Here is a 23,912-nt window from a genome sequence, read left to right as displayed (position 1 = left end):
CCCATAATGACAACAGTAGTCAAATGAATGGAAACAAACAGACCGAAGTGCTATAAAAAAAAGTTACATGTACCCTATCCCTACAGCCCATAACCTAAAAGCTGTGAGAAAACCAATAAAGAAAATAAAAAAGGAAGAAAGGAGGATAGTATCGAAGGGAAACAGCGAGGGGAAAATGTGTTCAGTTCTAGGGAAAATGTCATTTAAGAAAAAAAAGTTAGACAGGGTGGTGCTTAGCTTGGATGGAAAACGCGCCAAGAAACATTCCTGGCATAGTTTTGGAACAGTTCAGCAGTCAGCCAACAACGACGTCAGCTTTCACTACAGTATAAAGGACAGGAGGTACTTAGCTTCAACAGACTGCAACTTGCAACCAGAGCTAGAGCAACTCCTAAGCCTCTAACCAAAGATACTAAAAAACAAACCAAACCGCTCCAGACGAGACGACTGACTGCTACACTTAGGATAAAAAGACACTTGCAAAGACTTAAAGCAATACATCGAAAAGGAATAGCAAAAGAAGACAAATCTTATTCTTGAATAGAACAAGAGAACAACGCAAATATGTTCATTTGCTCAATCGTCGTGATGTTTATTGGAACCTTCAACGTGGTAAGTTATTTTTCTATAAAATATTTCAGCTGAAAGTTTCTTGTCTTTATTGTCTGGGAAATACAACATTGTAGAACACTGGTTTGTAAACTTATTGCCTCGTACTAAATCATTTCCTCACTATTTGAATAACGAACTAAAGAAGCTATGTAAATATAACCTAACGATGTCACTCTTTTAAGATGTTGGTTACAAAGTATCTATCATTAACGTGCTCGGTTATCCACGCAGGTTATTTCCTCCTCCTCCTGCCCCTCGGTATGCGAATGCCCGATGGAGATGACCAGGTGCGCACCTGGTGTGAGCCTCGTAGCGGATGGCTGCGGGTGCTGTAAGGTCTGCGCGAGACAACTCAATGAGGACTGCAGTCTGACCGAGCCTTGCGACCACACCAAAGGGCTGGAGTGCAACTTTGGGGCCAGCTTCGGAGCTATGCGTGGCATCTGCCGTGGTAGGTGTCTCATTCAAATCCTACTATGCTGTAAACTGATCTTAGTTCTGAATAATGTTAGTTTTAAAGTTTGTAACCATGTTAAAGTAATAGGGTAGAGTTAAGATGAACCAGTGAGAGAAAAAGAGAACCATGTGATTTCAACTCTAAGGAATGTAACTCAGTGCCTCAGTCTAAACTCAGAAGTACAAACATCCTGCTCTAGTAGAAAGTGATCCCCCCCCCAGTGGCTCCTCTCCTTATAGGCAGCCCTAGCCTAGAACCTTCTGAGGAATTTTTACAGTTAAACCAAGCCTCCCTCAGCCAGCTTGTGATTTGTGATGTCTATAGCAGACGCTAGCCTTTTGAACAGAGGAATAACAGCCATTTCCACTCTCTTCTCCTCAGCTAAGTCAGAGGGTAGACCCTGTGAGTACAACAGCAGGATTTACCAGAACGGAGAGAGCTTCCAGCCTAACTGCAAGCACCAGTGCACATGCATCGATGGGGCTGTGGGCTGCGTCCCCCTGTGCCCACAGGAGCTCTCCCTGCCCAACTTGGGCTGTGCCAACCCAAGGCTGGTCAAGGTGGCAGGCCAGTGCTGCGAGGAGTGGGTGTGTGATGACGGCAAAGACACTGACATCATTGGCAAGCTGTTTGGCAAAGACAGCATGACTGACGAGTCAGAGAGCGACCTCACCAACAGGAATGAGCTCATCGCCATCGTCAAGGGAGGACTCAAGTCTCTACCTGGTAAGCAGCTTCTTTCTAGCAGCAGCCATTTTTCAAATTTCAGCTTTCAACAATAACATTTTCCATTGACTCAAATGTTCAAGCCCATACCGGGACAGTTTGTAATGTTTGTTTGATCTTTCTCCTTACAGCTTTCAGAGTTCAGCCTGAGAGCCACATGTTTGAGAGCCAGAAGTGTGTTGTCCAGACCACTCCTTGGTCCCAGTGCTCCAAGACCTGTGGCACAGGCATCTCCACCAGAGTCACCAACAACAACAATGAGTGCAAGCTGGTCAAAGAGACTCGCATCTGTGAAGTGCGACCATGCACCCAGTCTCCTTACTCCAGTCTTAAGGTAAGCGCAAGCCACTAAGACTATACTATACTGAAACATGGTATACTATCATTTCTTTTCTTTTAAATAACACTACTCAGCCTGTTTATGGAACCTCTTGACTGACTGTTTCTCTCCCCTTGTTCCCCCTAACAGAAGGGAAAGAAGTGCAGCAGAACCAAGAAGTCTACCCAAGCTCAGAAGTTCACCTATGCCGGCTGCTCCAGCCTTAAGAAGTACAGATCCAAGTACTGTGGATCCTGTGTGGACGGCCGCTGCTGCAGCCCCCAGCAGACCCGCACCATCCGGATCAAGTTCCGCTGCGAGGATGGAGAGACCTTCAACAAGAATGTTATGATTATCGAGTCCTGCAAGTGCACCTTCAACTGTTCTCATTCCAACGAAGCCTCCTACCCCTTCTACAGACTCTTCAACGACATCCACAAGTTCAGAGACTAAATCAAATCTGATTGGGCTGAGAACCGACCACTGAGAGATCCCAAAACAACAACATTGACAGACCAATGGCAGTCCATCTCAACGCTGGGGTCCAACTTAACCGGCCAATGAACTATCAACTTCCTGTTGTAACTAGATTCCCAAGGAATTATGGGCTTACATCATGAGGACCTTATGAAGTGCACTGTCTGCTGTGACTGAATCAGCATTCTCAATCAAGATTCGCTTCATACTACTGGAGCATCATAGTAGCTTCGTTATGGAGCAAAATGTAAATTAACATGTGTAAATGACAACGTTAGTATGTTTAAATCAATTCGCTGTCTAAATTTTCGACCGATACATACCAACCAGGCATGACCCCAAAAAACGTTTGACTTGTGTGTATATAGATGTTGTATGGATATGCACATACGTAACTTAATTTAGTATACCATGATCCCGTAACCGAAGGAACCAAGACACCATGTTACTGTGGTTCCATTCCTTCCTGACATGGGCATATGTTCATGTTTTGTGGCAGCTATCGAACTTCCCAACGTTATCAAGAAAGACAAAGTGAAACGTGAAATAAATGAATTCATGTTTTTATTATTGTTATTAATATTATTTATCAAAAAATGTAGCTACTTTATTTGGATATTATGTGTCTTACTGGAATAAATTGTAAAAATGATTTAATTTTATATGTTAAAAAATAAAACATATTTATTTATGAAATGTAAAAACCATCTTTGTTTCCTTTTTTGATCAAACCAAAGATGGGTGACCAACAACTATCAGGTTACTGAGCTGAACATCTTCATTAGGATGAGTAAACAACAGTACATAAAGTACATACATGTAGGATCATATTATACAGTGAGAGGGAGGTCAAACAAAGTCACAATATACAGTGGCGGAACTCCATTAGTGATACCATGGACATTCTCACTATAATGACTCCAACAGAGTGATCGTTCTGGGCTGATCTGTTCTTATGTAACAGAGTGTTGCAGACCGTTTCGGGGTTTTGTGAATTGGAATGTCATTGTAGAGCTCTGTAAGCCAAGGTAGCTTGCATTCACCAGATCAGGCTAAACCACGCACTTGACTAATTCGAACAAAAAAAAGTCAATCCAAGCATAGCAATGAGCACGGAGCAATGCCAAGAATCTTAAGTGCCTGTAGTACCAATGAGCATTGATTAGAAGTAGCAATGCAAAGGACACTGTGACTATGAATGTATTTTACACATAGTATACTATAAAAGAAAGAATGTACCCTCTTAGAATACACTCTTAATCCTATTGGGAATAACACTAAATATATACCTCATTTGTAGTGGTTGGATAGAAACTTTGGCCCTCCCCGCTAGGCTAGCTGCAAGGGGTTGCTAACTTGCTGTAAATAGTCTGATAAAGCCAGGTGGGATAAAGCTTCCCAGCCTTAGGAAAGCAGACATCAGGTTATAACCTGTGGAGGCTAATATTAGTCTCTCTCCTGCAGCTGCTGAGAGGGTGGATGTTTGCAGATGTCACCAAATACCTATGGTTTGAATCGGGGTAAGCAGACCAGTGCTTAGGGGCAACTTCTCAGGTCGTAAGAACACACATAAACACATGTGCAAATGCACACTCATACAGACACACACAGAGCTGAGGGTTTGATCCAGGTAGAGGGAAGGGAACAACTCAGGAATGCAGCGGAGGATCAGAAAGCAGACAGACATCCTGATGGGTGGCAGATGTTGGAAAATATTTTGGATTCAGAGGAGTAACATGTTCACTTAAAGTCAGGCAGGCAGCCCTAAAAATAAACAAACACTAATTGCCCGCTCAAATCCACAGAAAGTGCATCATATCAATGCATGACACAGAAAACCCATCTAACCAGAACCGCCATGACAGGGTACCTATGCAGAACTTCACTTTCCTGCAAGGCTGGTGGAAAGTGCTTTTAATAGGAGGTAGAGCAGAGTGGGTGCAGGGCACATCCCCCTTGGTTATGGTTAGGCTGCATACCGAACACACTGTGCCCGCTGCTGAATGTTTTACATAAATATCTGCTTTACACAAGGCATCTTGAGGTTTACCTTATTTAAAGGATGTGTTTGGCCATTTATCCCAGTCTAATTTAGTCAAAACACTTTTTTTATAAGAAGTCTGTTTTAGTTTTTTGCTCATTCGTCCCTATTTTTTCCCTCCTGAATTTAAGATAATATCATTTCAATCCCTGTTTTGTTTGGAAAGAGCACAACAACCACACTGTTGTCGCATGCTTGTTAACACAATGCAACTCAGATGGTTGTTAAGTAATGACACCAGAATACTGTGTGAGCAGTCCTTTTCAGTCCTCCATACCATTCCTCATTAATGTACAACAATCGGCCACCGGAGAGGGGTTCCATCCATTCACCAGTCATTGTAAGTCAGCTTTATCGAAACACTGTGTCAAGAAACTAGGCCCAGAGAATACATTGTTGTGACAGAAGGGAATGAAAAGGTGACAGAAAGAGTACAAAACACATCTTAAAATCCTCCTACACCCAGACACACAAACCCCACACCACATCACATGTCAGGCACACTTGAAATTACATCAATCACTAACTACCTCACCTCCTGAACACAAAGTGTGTTTATATGACAAAGACATTAAAATGAAGGCTTCGTTAGGCACTACGTACTATGGTGCGGCCCCAGAAGCTAACGGGGGATGGAGAGAGAGAGGGAAGCTTGGCCATTACAGCATTACAGCATTCTGGAAGCTGCCGAGGCACTGATGTCATCTCTTTTACGGCCCCCTTGTCTATAACCTCAGGTTAATTTCCACTGTTATAGGGAACCCAAGGGCGAGAGGCACAGAGAGTTTTAAAAAGCCATTTCGAGTAGACCAAATTGAGAAAAAGACCCACTTCCTCTAGAACAGGGCCATCTAGTGGCCTGTAGCAGTATAGCGGGAACATAACCAGCATGCTGTGTGCAGCGGCCCGAGTCTGAGATTTTACTGGCAAACAATAATGGGCATGTCTGACATTGAGAGAGACGATGTACCAGTAATGCCTGACTGCATCAAGGCAGTGAGTGTGTTACACAAAATCCTAACAAGTTGCCAGGTTTATTAGCAATATAAATGCCTCTGTCTCTCTGCCACAGGAGCGTGATAATGTCCCTGCATAAGTTCTCACACCAGTTGGAGAGGCACCGGGGCCTTATTTATAATCGCTGGGTAACTTTCACACAAATTATCCGGTGCGTCACTTCTGAAAAGAATATCTAAAAACAATGAGATCAATAAACTTGGCGCACGCCGTACATACGCATGTTTCTCTTTATAAACGGTGCTGATGAGCTCAGGACAGACACAGCTATATTTGTGTCCTGTATTTCAGCACCTTTTCAGGTGTCCCGACATTTCATTTAAAAAAAAGGTTTAAACATTTTTTTTAAAGTTAATTTGTCAGCAAGACACATTAATTAATTCAGGCTACAAGAGGGTTGCCCTAATGACAATCAGTCTTTAGACTTTTTGGTGTTTAGTAGCAGATGTCTCTCCCCGTCGTCAAATGGTGGCCTGGCAGGTGCACAGTAAACTGTTTGGATGCTGGAAATGTTTTGCCGTGGATGAATGTGTGCAGGTAGCTTACTTTTTTAAGTGATTTGTTCATGCCACATCAAATAGGTAATACATGTTTACTGTTAAAATGTACTATTAGGCCCATCATTATTGTTTTTGTTTTGTTTTTGGGGGGGGGCAAAATGTGCGAGCTTTAACAAACATTCATCTTTTATGGTGACAATAACGTATTTGTCACATGCTTTGTAAACAGGTGTAGACCAAGACTGCTTACCCATGGGCCCTTCCCAACAATGCAGAGAGAAACATTTAAATAAATAATAGAAAGATAATAACACGAGGATTAAATACACAATGAGTAACGATGAGTAACGATGAGTAACAATGTGTACTCACAGGGTACCAGTACCAAGTTGATGTGCAGTGGTACGAAGTAATTGAGCTAGATAAGTACAGTATACAGTGCCTTGCGAAAGTATTCGGCCCCCTTGAACTTTGCGACCTTTTGCCACATTTCAGGCTTCAAACATAAAGATATAAAACTGTATTTTTTTGTGAAGAATCAACAACAAGTGGGACACAATCATGAAGTGGAACGACATTTATTGGATATTTCAAACTTTTTTAACAAATCAAAAACTGAAAAATTGGGCTTGCAAAATTATTCAGGGGTCAGGGCTTTGTGATGGCCACTCCAATACCTTGACTTTGTTGTCCTTAAGCCATTTTGCCACAACTTTGGAAGTATGCTTGGGCTCATTGCCCATTGGGAAGACCCATTTGCAACCAAGCTTTAACTTCCGGACTGATGTCTTGAGATGTTGCTTCAATATATCCACATACTTTTCCTCCGTCATGATGCCATCCATTTTGTGAAGTGCACCCGTTCCTCCCGTAGCAAAGCAACACCACAATATGATGCTGCCACCCCCGTGCTTTACGGTTGGGATGGTGTTATTTGGCTTGCAAGCCTCCCCCTTTTTCCACCGAACATAACGATGGTCATTATGGCCAAACAGTTCTATTTTTGTTTCATCAGACCAGAGGACATTTCTCCAAAAAGTAGGATTTTCGTCCCTACGTGCAGTTGCAAATCGTAGTCTGGCTTTTTTATGGTGTTTTTGGAGCAGTGGCTTCCTCCTTGCTGAGCGGACTTTCAGGTTATGTCGATATGGGACTCGTTTTACTGTGGATATAGATACGTTTGTACCTGTTTCCTCCAGCTTCTTCACAAGGTCCTTTGCTGTTGTTCTGGAATTGATTTGCACTTTTGGTACCAAAGTACGTTCATCTCTAGGATACAGAATGCGTCTCCTTCCTGAGTGGTATGACGGCTGCGTGGTCCCATGATGTTTACTTGCGTACTATTGTTTGTACAGATGAACGTGGTACCTTCAGGTGTTTGGAAATTGCTCCCAAGGATTAACTAGACTTGTGGAGGTCTACAAATCTTTTTCTGAGGTCTTGGCTGATTTCTTTTGATTTTCCCATGATGTCAAGCAAAGAGGCACTGAGTTTGAAGATAGGCCTTGAAATACATCCACAGGTACACCTCCAATTGACTCAAATGACATCAATTAGCCTATCAGAAGCTTCTAAAGCCATGACATCATTTTCTGGAATTTTCCAAGCTGTTTAAAGGCACAGTCAACTTAATGTATGTAAACTTCTGACCCACTGGAATTGTGATACAGTGAATTATGAGTGAAATAATTTGTCTGTAAACAATTGTTGGAAAAATGACTTAGTAGATGTCCTAACCTGCTTGCCAAAACTATAGTGTCACGACTCCCTAGGAAGTTGGCTCCCCCGCCTGTTCGGGTGGTGCTCAGCGGTAGTCCGGTGACGTCACCGGCCTACTAGCCTTTTTCTTTTTGGTTAGTTTTGTCTCATTTGTTACACCTGTTCCTATTTTGTGTGTGCGGGATTTTCTTCCCTATTTAGCGTATGGAGCCAGCCCCTTTGTTGTGTGTGATTATTTTGATGTTCATGTTGTAGCGTTGGTGTTGTTCGTGCGCTGAACCTTGTTACCCGTTGTTTTGGGTTGGTCAGTGTTTGCGCCCTGCGTGTTGGTCATTTCATTTTGTTGCCGTATTAAAGTGCACTTTTCCCCTGGACCTCTCTGCTCTCTGTGCCCGATTCCTCGCTACACACCTAGCCAGCCGTGACATAGAGTTTGTTAACAAGAAATTTGTGTGGATGAAAAACAAAGTTTTAATGACTCCAATCTAAGTGTATGTAAACTTCCGACTTCAACTGTATAATAAGCAATTGTAGCAGTGTATTTGATTAGTCAAAAGAGTTCGTGCAAAGGGGGTCAATGCAGACAGTCTGGTAAGCTATTTCATGAACTATTTAGCAGTCTTATGACTTGGGGGTAGAAGCTCTTCGGGGTTCTGTTGGTTCCAGACTGTTCCAGGTGCGTTCGTAATTAGGCTACAGCATTATTGTAATTAGGCTTCAGTAGTTTCTAAGAGAAAGTGCGATGGCAAATTTGATCACATTTCCGTAGAGCTGTGGGCAGAATGTTTTGATATTTTGCAGTGATTTTTCAAACTAAATATGCAATTGAAAAGTAGGCTAATGCTACAGCCCACACTTCAAAGCAAAATATGACTAGTTGTTCAATAGTTGGTTCAATAGTTCTATATCCTGCCTCTGATTGTAAATAGGCTGTGATGCCTAGATAATTCTATATAATCCTTTCTACTGCAGTTTTTTTTAAAGATATAACGTTAGCCATGGAGAACTGCAAATATATTGCTACTGATCTCAATAACATTGCTGCCCTAAATTTATTAGGCGCTATTGACAAAGGACAAAGAGATACAATTTCAATTAGTGCTGACGTGTGAAGCGAGCGGTGTTGACGCCTCTGAACAAAGTTCAGTGACTCTGAACTTACAATGGCTAGCCCCAAGTCGTTATATATATAAAACATTTATTGTGCATTTAGCGATTTTGCTATTTGCCTCATGACTCCTGCACGCTTTGTTGACTACGAACTTTCTTTCTTCAACCGTGGGACAGACTATGTTTGTTCCTACACTCGGAACTCTCTATTGGTTACAGACTTTTGGCCTCCCATTCTAACCTTGCCTGCTTTGTATACACGTTACCTGATGAAATTGCTGTACAATATGATATGTTGCCATCTTATGCACATACAGATGTCATAAATCAGCATTGCAGAGCTCTCCCTGTCCTCTGCCGTGCCTTGATTATATTACTGTTGATGATATCTGTGCATGTACACCCTGGCCCATCTACTGTTGCTAGCCCCAATTCTGACTTGTGCTGTGATATCTGCTTCCCTAATTTCTGCTCCTGTAAAAGCCTGGGTTTTCTGCACATTAACCGCTTGAATCTATGGGGGTGCTATTTCATTATTGGATAAAAAAACGTGCCCGTTTTAAGCGCAATATTTTGTCACAAAAAGATGCTCGACTATGCATATAATTGACAGCTTTGGAAAGAAAACACTCTGACGTTTCCAAAACTGCAAAGATATTATCTGTGAGTGCCCCAGAACTGATGCTACAGGCGAAACCAAGATGAAACTTCAAACAGGAAATGAGCAACATTTTTGAAGCTCTGTTTTCCAATGTCTCATTTTATGGCTGTGAATGCGACAGGAATGAGCCCACAATTTCTGCCGTTTCCCCAAGGTGTCTGCAGCATTGTGACGTATTTGTAGGCATATCATTGGAAGATTGACCATGAGAGACCACATTTACCAGGTGTCCGCCCGGTGTCCTGTGCCGAAATTGGTGCACAAACCTCAGCTGCAAGTATTTTTTCCATGTGATTCAGAGAAGAAAGCAGGCTTCCACGAACGATATATCAATGAAGAGATATGTGAAAAACACCTTGAGGATTGATTCTAAACAACGTTTGCCATGTTTCAGTCGATATTATAGAGTTAATTTGGAAAATAGTTCGGCGTTTTGTTGACTGAATTTTCGGTTTGTTTTGGTAGCCAAAAGTGATGTACAAAACGGAGCATTTTTCTCCTACACAAAGAATCTTTCAGGAAAAACTGAACATTTGCTATCTAACTGAGAGTCTCCTCATTGAAAACATCCTAAGTTCTTCAAAGGTAAATTATTTTATTTGAATGCTTTTCTGGTTTTTGTGAAAATGTTGCCTGCAAAATGCTACGCTAAATGCTACGCTATCAATACTCTTACACAAATGCTTGTTTTGCTATGGTTGAAAAGCATATTTTGAAAATCTGAGATGACAGTGTTGTTAAGAAAAGGCTAAGCCTGAGAGATAGCATATTTATTTCATTTCATTTGCGATTTTCATAAATAGTTAATGTTACGTTATGCTAATGAGCTTGAGGCTATAACTGGATACAGGTTTTCTTCATAGCCAAACGTGAACAAAACGGAGCAATTTGTCCTACACAAATATATATATTTTTTTAAACTGAACATTTGCTATCTAACTGAGAGTCTCCTCATTGAAAACATCTGAAGTTCTTCAAAGGTAAATGATTTTATTTGAATGCTTTTCTTGTTTTTGTGAAAATGTTGCTGGCGAATTCTAGGCTTATAGCTATGCTAGCTATCAATACTCTTACACAAATGCTTGTTTAGCTATGGTTGAAAAGCATATTTTGAAAATCTGAGATGACAGTGTTGTTAACAAAAGTCTAAGCTTGAGAGCAAATATATTTATTTCATTTAATTTGCAATTTTCATGAATAGTTAACATTGCGTTAGGCTAATGAGCTTGAGGCTATAAATAGGATCCCGGATCCGGGATTGCTCGACGCAAGAAGTTAACACTAGAAACGTATTACCTAAAATGGACCAATTGAAAGTGTGGGTTCACAGCTACAATCCAGATGTGTTGGTTGTTACTGAGATGTGGATAAGAAAGAGTTTTGAATACTGATGTTAACCTTTCTGGTTATAACCTTTTTCGGCAAAGACAGATCTTCCAAAGGTGGGGGAGTGGCAATCTTTACCAAGGATCACCTTCAGTGCTCGGTTGTCTCCACCAAATCTGTCCCCAAACAATTGGATTTGCTGGTTTTAAGTATTAAACTTTCAAATAGCTCTTTGTTGACTGTTACTGGGTGCTATCGTCCTCCATTAGCATCGGCCTGTACCCTACCTGCACTAAGCTCTCTCCTGGCCCTTTATACCAAGTCTGAATTTGCCATGCTAGGTGACCTAAACTGGGACACCTGACCAAGTCCTAAAGCAATGGGACTACCTAAATCTTTCTCAGATTATTACCAATCCCACAAGGTATGACTCCAATCACCCAGAAAAGGCTACTCTTCTTGATGTTATCCTCACAAATAATCCTGATAGGTATCAGTCTGGTGTTTTCTGTAATGACCTTCTTGATCATTGTTACATAGCCTGTGTCTGTAATGGCTGCTCAGTGAAACAACCTGTCCTGATTTGTCATAGACACTTGCTAAAAAACTTTTATGAATAAGCCTTGCTTCATGAACTGGTAAAATTGGTAAACTGGTAAAATGGTATAGAATCAGCTTGATCCCCTCTGTCGAAGACGCTTGGACCTTCTTTTTGATATTTTCAGTAGTATTGTTAACAAACACACCCCCATAAAGAAAATTAAAAACAGGTTCAGCCCCTGGTTCGACTGTGATCTTGCAGAGTTACTCCACCTCAAGTATTGCATTTGGCAAAAGGCTCGGCACACACATACTCAGGCTGACTGGCTTTCGTTCAGGCAAATGATACATAAGTGCACTCAGGCTATCCGGAAGGCCAAAGTGAGTTACTTTAAGTAGCAGTTCTCTCTCTGTGGGTCTAACCCCAAGAAGTTCTGGAAAACAGTTAAAGACCTGGAGAATAAATCCTCCTCATCACAGCTGCCTATGTCCCTTAAAGTTGACGATGTGGTTGTTACTGAAAAGAAGCACATGGTTGAGCTCTTTAATCACCACTTAATTAAGTCAGGATTCCTATTTGACTCAGCCATGCCTCCTTGCCCGTCCTCATCTCCTACCCCTTCTAATGCATCTATCCCCAATGCTTTCCCCTCTTTTTCCCCGTTTCCGCTACAAAGGTGATAAAGGAGCTCCTGAAACTTGACCCTCAAAAAACATCTGGGTCAGATGGTTTAGACCCTTTCTCTTTGGGCTAGACGTGACTCTAGTGAACCACCTCGACAACATCCGGTGAAATTGCAGAGCGCCAAATTCAAATGACAGAAATCGTAATATTAAACATTCATGAAAATACAAGTGTCATACATCATTTAAAAGCTTAACTTCTTGTTAATCCAGCCGTCTTTTCAGATTTCAAAAAGGATTTACATTGAAAGCACAGCATGCGATTATCTGAGGACAGCATCCCGCACACAAAAGCAATACATACATTTGTACAGTCCTTCTTTATATCCCAAAAAAGTAAGTTTCAATGGTGCACTTGACTCAGTAATCCACCGGTTTCCCTCGTTAAAAATGCATACTAAATGAATTGCGTAAGTTACCAATCACTTCTTCTAAACAAGTCCAACAACGTTCCTAATCAATCCTCAGGTACCCTATTATGTAAATAAATGATCAAATTTAAGATGGAGAATACCGAAGACCATTACCGGAGATAAATAACAAAGTGCGCGCACTCACCGGAACGCGTTACAAACACTTCAGCCAAAATGGGAGCCACTTAGAAAACCTACAAATTCTAGCTCATTTTTCAAAAAACAAGCTTGAAACTCTTTCTATAGACGGTTGACATCTAGTGGAAGCCCCAGGAACTGCAATCTGGGAGTTCTTCCTTTTATATTCCCATTCCCAGCCATTGTAATCAATGGTGAGCTGGGGGAAAAAAATCTGGATGGATTGTCCTCGGGTTTTCGCCTGCCATATCAGTTTTGTTATACTCACAGACATTATTTTAATGTCTGTTTTGGAAACGTTAGAGTGTTTTCTATCTAATACTACCAATTTTATGCATATCCTAGCTTCTGGGCCTGAGTAACAGGCAGTTTACTTTGGCACCTCATTCATCCAAACTTCCGAATACTGCCCCTTAGCCCGAAGAAGTTTTATGGTTGCTGCCCCTATTATCGCCAAGCCTATCTCTGACCTTTTTAACCTGTCTCTACTTTCTGGGAAGGTTCCCATTGCTTGGAAGGCAGCCACGGTCCGTCCTTTATTTAAAGGGAGAAATCAAGCTGATCCTAACTGTTATAGGCCTATTTCTATTTTGACCTGTTTATCAAAAGTATTGGAAAACCTTGACAATGATCAACTGACTGGCTTTCTTGATGTCTATAGTATTCTCTCTGGTATGCTATCTGGTTTCTGCTCAGGTTATGTATGTGTCACTGCAACCTTAAAGGTCCTAAATGATGTCTCCATTGCCCTTGATTCTAAGCAATGTTGTGCTGCTAATTTTTATTGACTTGACCAAAGCTTTTGATACGGTAGACCATTCCATTCTTGTGGGCCGGCTAAGGAGTATTGATGTCTCTGAGGGGTCTTTGGCCTGGCTTGCTGTGATGTGGGGGTGAGATGGTGCTGTAGCATGTGGTTGTTCATTATGATGATGATGAGCTTTTCATTGGCCGTTATGGAGGTGGTATATACTGGACACAGTTTTTAATGGGCTTGGTTGGAGTCACCATGTGTTGCAGTATTGTTCCAGTTGTTCCGTATCCTCGTTTAGGGTCTGCTCCAGGATGTTGAAGTTGGGAGCTTGCATTGTCAGGCAAATATAATTAGCGTATATTAATTTTCGGGAGACGGTTTCTGGGAAGCCATTTGTGTAGAGCTTGACCAGAGAGGGGGCCAGCACTGAGCCTTAGGGAAGACCGTTGGTCTGTCTCTTCCATGTTTTTCTTTTCCTCACCGAGGTGGTACATCTTTTGGTCAGTAGTGTGGTGATGATTTTGGTTGACCAATGGGAGAGGGACTGTGGGGTGGGGTGCTGGTGTGGCCCTTCATGTGTGGTGTGCTGTGGCCCTTCAAGAATATGAACCCCATCATGGCCAGAAAAAAGTGAGTCATTTATTCTGTAATGGTTAAGAAAATCAAATAATTAGGAAATAAATTCTTATGTCTAATTATTTTAGATTCCAAAAATAATTGATTTTTGCTCTTCTCACTAATGGCAAATGGCTGCATCTTGTTATTATGTTTTTTTATGAATGAGGGTGTCATCATATCCCCCAAGTTCAGTTTTTATAAATGCAAACTTTTTACGGGAAAACTGAGGCACGCATGTTTTGGCATATTTTTTGCATGTACACAGCGTTTATGAGGCCCTGGGGCCATTTAATGAGAGCTATGAAACAAAAAAGAAAGAGAGAGTAATGGGGGGAGGAGGGAAAGAAAGTGGGAGAGAGGAAAATAAATAGTAGAGAGAAAGAACAAGAGAGAGAGGCTTCAGCCAATATGAGCTCCTGTAATGTCTCTGGGCTGGTTTTCCCAAAAGCATCTTAAGTTCATCGTTAGCCCATTCCTAAGTTCATCGTTAGAACCATTGAGCTTAATAATGGGAAACCGGGCCCAGGTGTGTAGACGCCGGATAAGATGGAGACAGACTGAACTGAGTGAGATAAGATCTCTCTTTTATAGGAGGAGGTCTTTGTAGCATCATGCCCCATTGTGAATGAAGAGATTTAAGCAAGTAAAGTGTTTTGTAAAGTCGGGGGATCGCACGATTGAGACTTTCAGGGTGCATACATACAAGATGCTTCACACTGGTCTACAGTGATATTAAGTTATTATTATATTGTTAACACAATACTTGACTCACGCTGGCCCGTAAAAAAACACATACTGTACATCACTGGCCCGATGTGGACATTATTGAATGATATTTAATGAAATATTCATCAGGTCATCTCAACTTAAAACATAACTGCCAAATCAAATCAAATCAAATATTATTGGTCACATACACATGGTTAGCAGGTTGCGAGTGAAGCGAAATGCTTATGCTTCTAGATCCAACAGTGCAGCATTATCGAACAGTTAATATCTTACAATTCCACAACAAAACCTAATGTCTAACAAATCCCACAACAAAACCTAATACACACAATCTAGTAAAAGAATGGGATGAGAATATATAGGTATAAATGAGCAGTGACAGAGCGGCTAATATGCATTAGATAGTATAGAATAGATAGTGAAGGATACAGTATATACATATGAGATGAGTAATGTGAGATATGTAACTATTCTTAAAGTGACATTATTATAGTGCCTAGCGTTCCATTTATTAGTGTGGCCAATGATATCAAGTCTGTAGGTAGGCAGCCACCTCTCTGTGCTAGTGGTGGCTGTTTAACAATCTGATGACCTTGAAATAGAAGCTGTTTTTCAATCTCTCTGTCCCAGCTTTGATGCCCCTGTACTGACCTCGCCTTCTGGATGGAAGTGGGGTGAACAGGCAGTGGCTCGCGTGGTTATTGTCCTTGATGATCATTCTTGCATTCCTGTGACATCAGGTGTTGTAGGTGTCCTGGAGGGCAGGTAGTTTACCCCTGATGATGCGTTGTGCAAACCGCACCACCTTCTGGAGAGCCCTGAGGTTGTGGGCGGTGCAGTTAACGTACCAGGCGGTGACAAGCCACATTTTTTCAGCCTCCTGAGTTTGAAGAGGCGCTGTAGAGTCTTCTTCACCACACTGTCTGTGTGCGTGGACCATTTCAGTTTGTTGGTGATATGTACACCAAGGAACTTAAAACTTTCCACCTTCTCCACTGCTGTCCCGTCGATGTGGATAGAGTCGTTCTCCCATTGAGTCTACAATCATCTCTTTTGTTTTGCTGACATTGAGTAAAAGGTAATTTTCCTGACACCACACTCCGAGGGCCCTCACCTCCTCCTTGTAGGCTCTCGTCGTTGCTGGTTATAAAGCCTACCACTGTAGTGTCATCTGCAAACTTGATGATTGAGTTGGAGACGTGCATGGCCACACAGTCGTGGGTGAACAGGGATTACAGGAGAGGGCTGAGAACGCTCCCTTGTTGGGCCCCGGTGTTGAGGATCAGCGGAGTGGAGATGTTTCCCGCCTTCACCACCTGGGGGCGGCCCATCAGGAAGTCCAGGACCCAGTTGCACAGGGCAGGGTCGAGACCCAGGGTGTCAAGCTTAATGATGAGTTTGGAGGGTATTATGTTGTGGAATGCTGAGCTGTAGTCAATGAAGAGCATTCATACATAGAATGTGTGATGGCAACTGCATCGTCTGTGGACCTGCTGGGGTGGTAAGAAAATTGGAGTGGGTCTAAGGTATCAGGTAGGGTGGAGGTGATATGATCCTTGACTCGTCTCTCAAAGCACTTCATGATGACAGAAGTGAGTGTTACAGGGTGTCGTGTCTTTGGCTATGCCGGATTAAGTGATATGACATGCTATTCTAGAAAATAATTTATCCGTTATTAATATTAACTGATTGAGCTAATCATGTAAATGTAAATAACTAGAGATTTGGGGCACCACAAAATAATATTTATAGAGCTGTTATCTTCCGAATAAACTGTTAAAGACCTGGTAATATTTTACATCAATAGCAGTCAATGTTAATCGTCACCTTAATCCAGTCTCATCTGAAAGTTGTAAATTCTTGGTTATCTGCACGAACCCTGGCTAACAAGTTGAATCAGCAATACAAAATTGGGTTTAATTATTTATTTACTAAATACCCAACTAATCACACAGAATTACACATACACATAATTAATCAACTTGATTACAAATGATGTCATAAAGGAAAACATCCCTAGCGGGCGGAACAGATATGACAGCTGGTTACACAAAAGAAAAGGGTCTGGGTTTGAGTGAAAGAGCGGGAAGACTGAGGAACAAAGGGCGAAGCTGTGCTATCGTAAATACAGTATGTTATGCATTCTAAATTACCGGAAATCTGGAAAAAGAAAATGCAATATTTACTCTGAGCTGCGCTTCGGTAGGTTGGTGGTAGATGGAAGGCCGTGTTGCCCAACCGAGTCCTTTGTCCTTTGAAGAATATCTCTGTTGGTAAATTGGATACGTTGTAGTAACGTCGTTGTGTGGTAGATGGGATACCTTCCTAACCTGTGTTTGCAGCTGCTGTTGCTAACTCAACGACTAGGAGGTATCACTTCTGTAGTGAATAAGAGTTCAAGTTCATACCATTCGCAACCAAAGCTCACGCTGATGTTGGCTTCGTTCTGTAGATATTATCTGAACCATTCTGACATCGGACCGTCGTCCTCACATCCACGGAACAGGAGGTTATATTGTCGTCAAGGCTTTATATAGGAAGGGAGAAGAGGGCGGGTTTGAAAAGTTTTATAGCCCTTGTCCCTTCACAGGGGCGGGCCACTGATTGAGCAGAGCCCTACCTTATGAATACTCAAATCTCACATTTTAGAAGTGAAAATCACATTTCATCCCATCACAAATAATTTCATATTCAAACATTTAAATTGAACAACAATTCCATGTGAATCCGATAACTCTGATGTGTAGACTTTCCACTGTAGAGTTTATGCCATCTTATTATTGATGAGAATGTCTCAGATGACAACCGAACTGACATCATATTCATTAAGTACCACCGCATATGTTCAATTGGTCGGATTACCAGAATATAGTTAATTTCCCCCCACCTTCTGATGTTCCCAGAATCTCTATGTTAACCAAAGGGGTTTGCAAATGTAACATTAGTAGGCTAGAGAGAGGAAAAAGGGGGAAAGAGGTATTTATGACTGTCATAAACCTACCCCCAGGCCAACGCCATGACAGGGGCGATGGTCATTTAGTTCATTTACCAAACATGGTAATGAGAGGAAGCCCACTGGCGGGCAGTGGGAGAAGATGGAATGAGATGGATTTTGGCCGACATTCTGCACATTCTCTCATTGATAAAACATTTGTAATAACCAAATGTAACCAAATGATCAGATAGAACAATGAGACAGATGTTTCACTGGATGTATAAATGTGAAGCATCCGAAGCATCCGCTTGGCATTTCCACTCACTACCAAACATGTTAATGAGAGGAAGCCCACTGGCGGGCAGTGGGAGAAGATGGAACGAGATGGATTTTGGCCAACATTCTGCAGATTTGCTCATCGATGAAACATTTGATCTCAATACCGTAGCTTTCCTGGGAACAGGAACAATTGTGGCCATCTTGAAGCATGTGGGGACAGCAGACCGGGATAGGGATTGATTGAATATGTCCATAAACACACCAGCCAGCTGGTCTGTGCATGCTCTGAGGACGGGGCTAGGGATGCCGTCTGCCATAACATTTGATGTGTTGTGCGTTGCACGATGATGCAAACTGTCTGGGAATTTCAATGTAATTGTCATGCCAAAAAATGTGCTTAATCTATAAGTAGTAACCAAATGATCAGTCCTGTCGTACGCAGGCTAGGGCCACAGATAGAACAATGAGATATTTCACTGGATGTATAAATGTGAAGCATCCACTTGGCGTTTCCACTCACTACCAAACATGGCAGTGAGAGGAAGCCCACCGGCGGGCAGTGGGAGAAGATGGAACGAGATGGGTTTTCGCCGACATTCTGCACATTTTCTCATCGATGAAACATTTGATCTCAATACAGTTTTCTGTTCCCAAAACTGGAATCTGTTATGAACAGAATGGACTAAGGTTTGTACACTTTAACCTTTGCAACCATTTTAAAACATGGTGTTGTTTAGAAGGAGTGCAAAGACAAATTTAGATATTGCACACACACACTTTACAGAGTAGGCGTTCCAGAACAGAAATATGCAGATGATGCTAGAACGCGCCAATAGGATCTCGCTAGCTCGTGCTTGGCTCTGCCCCCCTCCTTGCGCGTTCTTCACACTAAGCATACTTTGTTCCCATTAGAAACGACAGGCTGTGGTCTATCTTGGTTTAGTTATAAAAATCTTTGCTAGTGCCTGTTCACAGTTTCCATGTTGTATCCCATTCCACACCCCTAACAAGCAGTAGAGCCAGTGATATCAAGGGCATCCCTGTGCCAAATCCTAAGAGGGTGAGGGACGCTCTTTCTCAGTCACAACCAGGGTCAATTAGAAAGACATACAGTACTCAGTACAGTAACACACACACACACACACACACACACACACACACACACACACACACACACACACACACACACACACACACACACACACACACACACACACACACACGCACAAACACCACCCGCTTGCAGGCTAAATATGTCAGTGATGACGCAAGTCCCCCCGAAAACAAACACCATCAGAGCCCCCAACTGCATTTAAAACAGAAGAATAACTGATGAGCAGGGCTTAAGGAACATTCAACTCTGGGCCTCTCTAGCTGGGCCTCTCCCAACAGGGATGCTGGGGACTGGATTGTGATTATTTCCTCAAACAAGTTGAGCATTGATGGGAGAGGCAGCTTTGACGTCTGTGGACTGAACCCAATAGGCGTCTCTGACCCATGTTGGACAGAGAGAGACAAGTTCTTACTCCACCTTCAGCTTTGAAATGCAGGAGTTTCTGAATCTAACAAAAGGAAACTTTGGACACAAAGATGGGACAAATTGTGAATGCCATTGGTTCTAAAAAAGGTGATTCTGGAATTTGTAACTCGAATGTGGGCCTAAACTGAGCCAGTAGTCACAGATATAACTGTGTAATTCTGAAGAGATCCTTATGGAATTCATGAGGGTGAGAGTGACGTAGGTTCCATCTATAACAAACATTCCCTCTCCATGCTGGGTAATGAGTGGGAACAGTGACCTCAGGGTCCAGGCTCTCACAGCTAGCCAGTTGGCTCTGGCTCCCTGATTACTGCAATACAGTAAACACACACACACTCATGCAGACACACACAGGCACGCACGCACACATGTACACACACCAAAATGCATGCACGCACACTTGCACATGTACGCACATGCACACACACACACAACCGGAAACCCCTCCATCCCTGGAGCTCTGACCATGTATGGAACGCAGCTGTACATACGTACCCCAGTTAGCCTTGTCATGCTGGACGGTGGCCCATATACTCCCCCATCACAAAGGTGGTGACCCGTGTGATCTAAATATTGATCGGCCCATTTCTAAACTCTCTTGCCGAGCAAAAATTCTAGAATCCTTGGTAAATACTAAACTTAGATTATTTTTTAACTACGAAATGTATTCTAAATGTACACCAGTCAGGTTTCTACTTCTCTGCTACTTCTTTGATATTAAATGATGTTCTTAATTGTTTTGGTAAGAAGAAACTGTGCAGCCCTTTTTATTGACTTGTCTAAAGCATTCAACACTGTGGACCACTCAATGTGGACCACTCATCCTAAGGATGCTTCTTAGCTGTTCAGTTTGTCATTCTTTGTTTTTGCATCTTATGTTTGTTGTGATGTAAATATTTAAACTTTTATTTTCATTGTTTTGTGATTTGTTTTTTCTTGTAAAGCACATTGTGTTGCATTCCATGTCTGAAACATGCTGTATGAATAAAGCTTGATTTGATACTTATGCAGAGGCTTTCATCAATTGTAAATGGTTTGAAAGTTATTTAAAGGACAAAACACAGCACGTTTTCTGGAGAGAACAGAGGGTGTCCCACAGGGATCGATTCTTGGTCCCGTGCTTTTCACTATTTACATGAACAATATTGGTTTATCTGTAAAAAATACAAATATTTTACCTGTATGCAGATGACACTGTGGTGTATGCTCTTGCCCCCATCAATCTGCCTCTGTAGCCCTGCAGAATGCCTTTGTTAAACTGAAACTGATAGTTAATGCAGGTAAAACCAAGTTTATGTTATTTTCCAAATCATGTAAACATGTATCTGATGATTTATGCATACAGGGTATCTGGTTGGTGCCCTCATTGAATGTGTCCATGCTTATACAGTGCCTTCAGAAAGTATTCATTCCCCTTGGCTTATTCCACATTTTGTTGTGTTATGGCCTGAATTCAAAATGGAATAAATAGATTTTTTCCCTCTCACCCATGTACACACAATACCCCATCATGACAAAGTGAAAACATGTTTTTTGAAATATTAGAAAATGTATTTTTCTAATTTACATATAGCACCAGTCAAACGTTTGGACACACCTACTGATTCAAGGGTTTTTCTTTATTTGTACTATTGTCTACATTATAGAATGATAGTGAAGACATCAAAACTATGAAATAACACATATGGAAACCAAAAAAAGATCCACAAAAAGTATCAAACAAATCAAAATATATTTAATATTTGAGATTCTTCAAAGTAGCCACCCTTTGCCTTGATGACAGCTCTGCACATGCTTGGCATTCTCTCAACCAGCTTCACCTGGAATGCTTTTCCAACAAGACTGAACCAGGTTTTTTTTCTAGGATTTTGCCAGTGCTTAACTCAATTCTGTTTAGTTTTTATCCTGAAATACTCCCCAGGCCTTAAGAATTACAAGCAGAGGTATCAGTGGTGGTCGGTGCCATTTAAGATGAGGAAGGATGATTTAAAAAAAAATATGATCATATTTGATGACTGTCATTCATATTCCTTTCACCCAGCTCAATGTAACATCAATAGGTTTAGGCTACTAAATGATACTCAACTTTTCCTTGTACCCATCATGTGGTTGCTACAACCTACCCTATGAATTAAGGTTTACAACGTAGGTGCACACAAGTAGAGCTCATTTTTCAATACTGCCTTGCACACTCTTACCTGCATCTAACTGATCTATGGTGTAATCATTAGTCTACCAGTTGCAAATGAGAGTTTCAATTTTACATATTCAGGTATGTTTATCCCCATTTCGTTCCATTTGCTTTCATTTAAGAAATGTTTTTCAACAGAATCGGTGGAATAATACCACTCCTGATCACACAGAAACAGTTCACTTTCATAGCAGCCAAATAAAAACAGCATGATCACTTTGCTCGTTGTGTATATAATTCCTTCTCACAACTATCTACATGTCTCCTCTCACCTTTTCCATTCACTTGTGGACTTCAGTGCGCAACACATCAGCTGTCTGTGAACAGGCTAAAAAACTTTCAAAGCCAAACCTTCATATCATGACCGCTAACTGCTACACACAGCCTACATAGTTATCATGAGAACCATAAGCCTCCTTGGTTTTGCATTGAAGTCAATGTACCCAGAGCAGGACAGTAGTACTCCGGCTACATCAGGGTTCTACGCTACAGAGCGCTGCTGAGGTTACAGTAGACCTTCATTACAAACAATGTGTTTTAATCAATTATTTGGTGATGTGAATATATTTAGTATAGTTCTATCTAAAAATTGTAACTTTTTAAATGTTTCACTATTTAGAATTTTATGAAATTCACTGAGGAGGATGGTCCTCCCTTTCCCCCTCTGAAGAGCCCCCACTTAAACTCTTAACATGATGCAGATACCACTATGCTTGAAAATATGGACATTGGTACTCAGTAAATGTGTTATATTGGATTTGACCCAAATATAACATTTTGTATTCAAGACAAAAAGATCATTGCTTTGCCACATTGTTTTTGCAGTGCCTTGTGCAGTGCCTTAGTGCCTTGTTGCAAAGAGGATGCATGTTTTGGAATATTTTTATTCTGTACAGGCTTCCTTCTCTTCACTCTGTCATTTAGGTTAGTAATGTGGAGTAACTACAATGTTGTTGATCCATCCTCAGTTTTCTCCTGTCACAGCCATTAAACTGTGTAACTGTTTTACTCATCTATCAATAGGTGCCCTTCTTTGGGAGGCATTGGAAACCTTCCTGATCTTTGTGGTTGAATCTGTGTTTGAAATTCACTGCTTGACTGAGTGACCTTACAGACAATTGTATGTGTGGTGTACAGAGATGAGGTAGACATTAAAAAATATATGCTGAACACTATTATTACACACAGAGTGAGTCCATGTAATTTATTATGTGACTTGTTAAGAAAATGTTTTCTCCTGAATTCATTTAGGCTTGACATAACAAAGGGGTTGAATACGTATTGACTCAATAAATTTTAAATGCAATTGTATACATTTCTAAAAAACATAATTCCACTGACATTACCGGGCATTATACGTAGTCAAGTGACAAAAATAATCTCAATTTAATACATTTTAAATTCTGTCTGTAACACAACAATATGTGCAAAAGGTTAAGGTGTGTGAAAACTTACAGGCAGTGTAAATATCTTGGCATCTGGATTGACAAAGAGATGTCTTTCAAAAAGAATGTTGATGAGTTAGTTAAGAAATTACGTATTTCAATAAATAGCAGAAAACAAATAATTTGATCAACATTCATTTCGGTTATTGACTATGGCAATATCGTCTATATGAATGTGTCTTCCACTGTATTGAAGCCATTGGCCACAGTTTATCATAGCACATTGCACTTTATTACAGGCAAGAGGTTCAGTACACATGATTTAATTTTGTATCAGAAAGTAGGCTGGACGTCTTTGAAGTCTCGTAGATCAATGCATTGCATTATGTTTGTCTATAAATCTCTGCATAAACTTCTTCCATACCTTACCTCATTGTTAACCTTCATATGTGTAAGTTACCAGACTTGGAATCAGGGCTGGTTAACCCTGGAGATCCATTTCATCTCCACCGCGTAAGCTAAATCCGAGTAAGGCCTCTCATGTGGAATGATCTACAAAACTCCTGAAAGTTCAGGCAGATGTTAGAGGGCCTTTTCATTGAGAAATGTGTTTGTTTCATATGATTGTGTTTTGCTTTAATGTTTTGTGTTTGCTTTCCATGTATTGTGTAATTGATGTGTATACACTGTAGATATGTATAGTTTAACTGTGGTTTATTGATGTGTTCATGCAGGGCTGAT

The 23,912-nt window shown here is 41.2% G+C and overlaps 1 protein-coding gene across 1 annotated transcript; it reads left to right on the top strand.

Moving 5' to 3' along the window:
- The first annotated feature begins 337 nt into the window (after window positions 1-337).
- Window positions 338-3,295, top strand: LOC135556193 (CCN family member 1-like). Its single transcript, XM_064989188.1, has 5 exons — window positions 338-612; window positions 844-1,063; window positions 1,451-1,795; window positions 1,927-2,129; window positions 2,265-3,295. Exons 1-5 carry the CDS (start codon window positions 565-567, stop codon window positions 2,565-2,567), a joined length of 1,119 nt encoding a protein of 372 aa, XP_064845260.1. The 5' UTR covers window positions 338-564; the 3' UTR covers window positions 2,568-3,295.
- The last annotated feature ends 20,617 nt before the right edge of the window (window positions 3,296-23,912 follow it).

This window comes from Oncorhynchus masou, chromosome 15 (assembly GCF_036934945.1).
Source record: "Oncorhynchus masou masou isolate Uvic2021 chromosome 15, UVic_Omas_1.1, whole genome shotgun sequence".
In the NCBI taxonomy this organism is placed as follows: domain Eukaryota; kingdom Metazoa; phylum Chordata; class Actinopteri; order Salmoniformes; family Salmonidae; genus Oncorhynchus; species Oncorhynchus masou.
The sequence above is the reverse complement of the archived record's forward strand: the minus strand, read 5'-3'. Positions and strand labels throughout refer to the sequence as shown.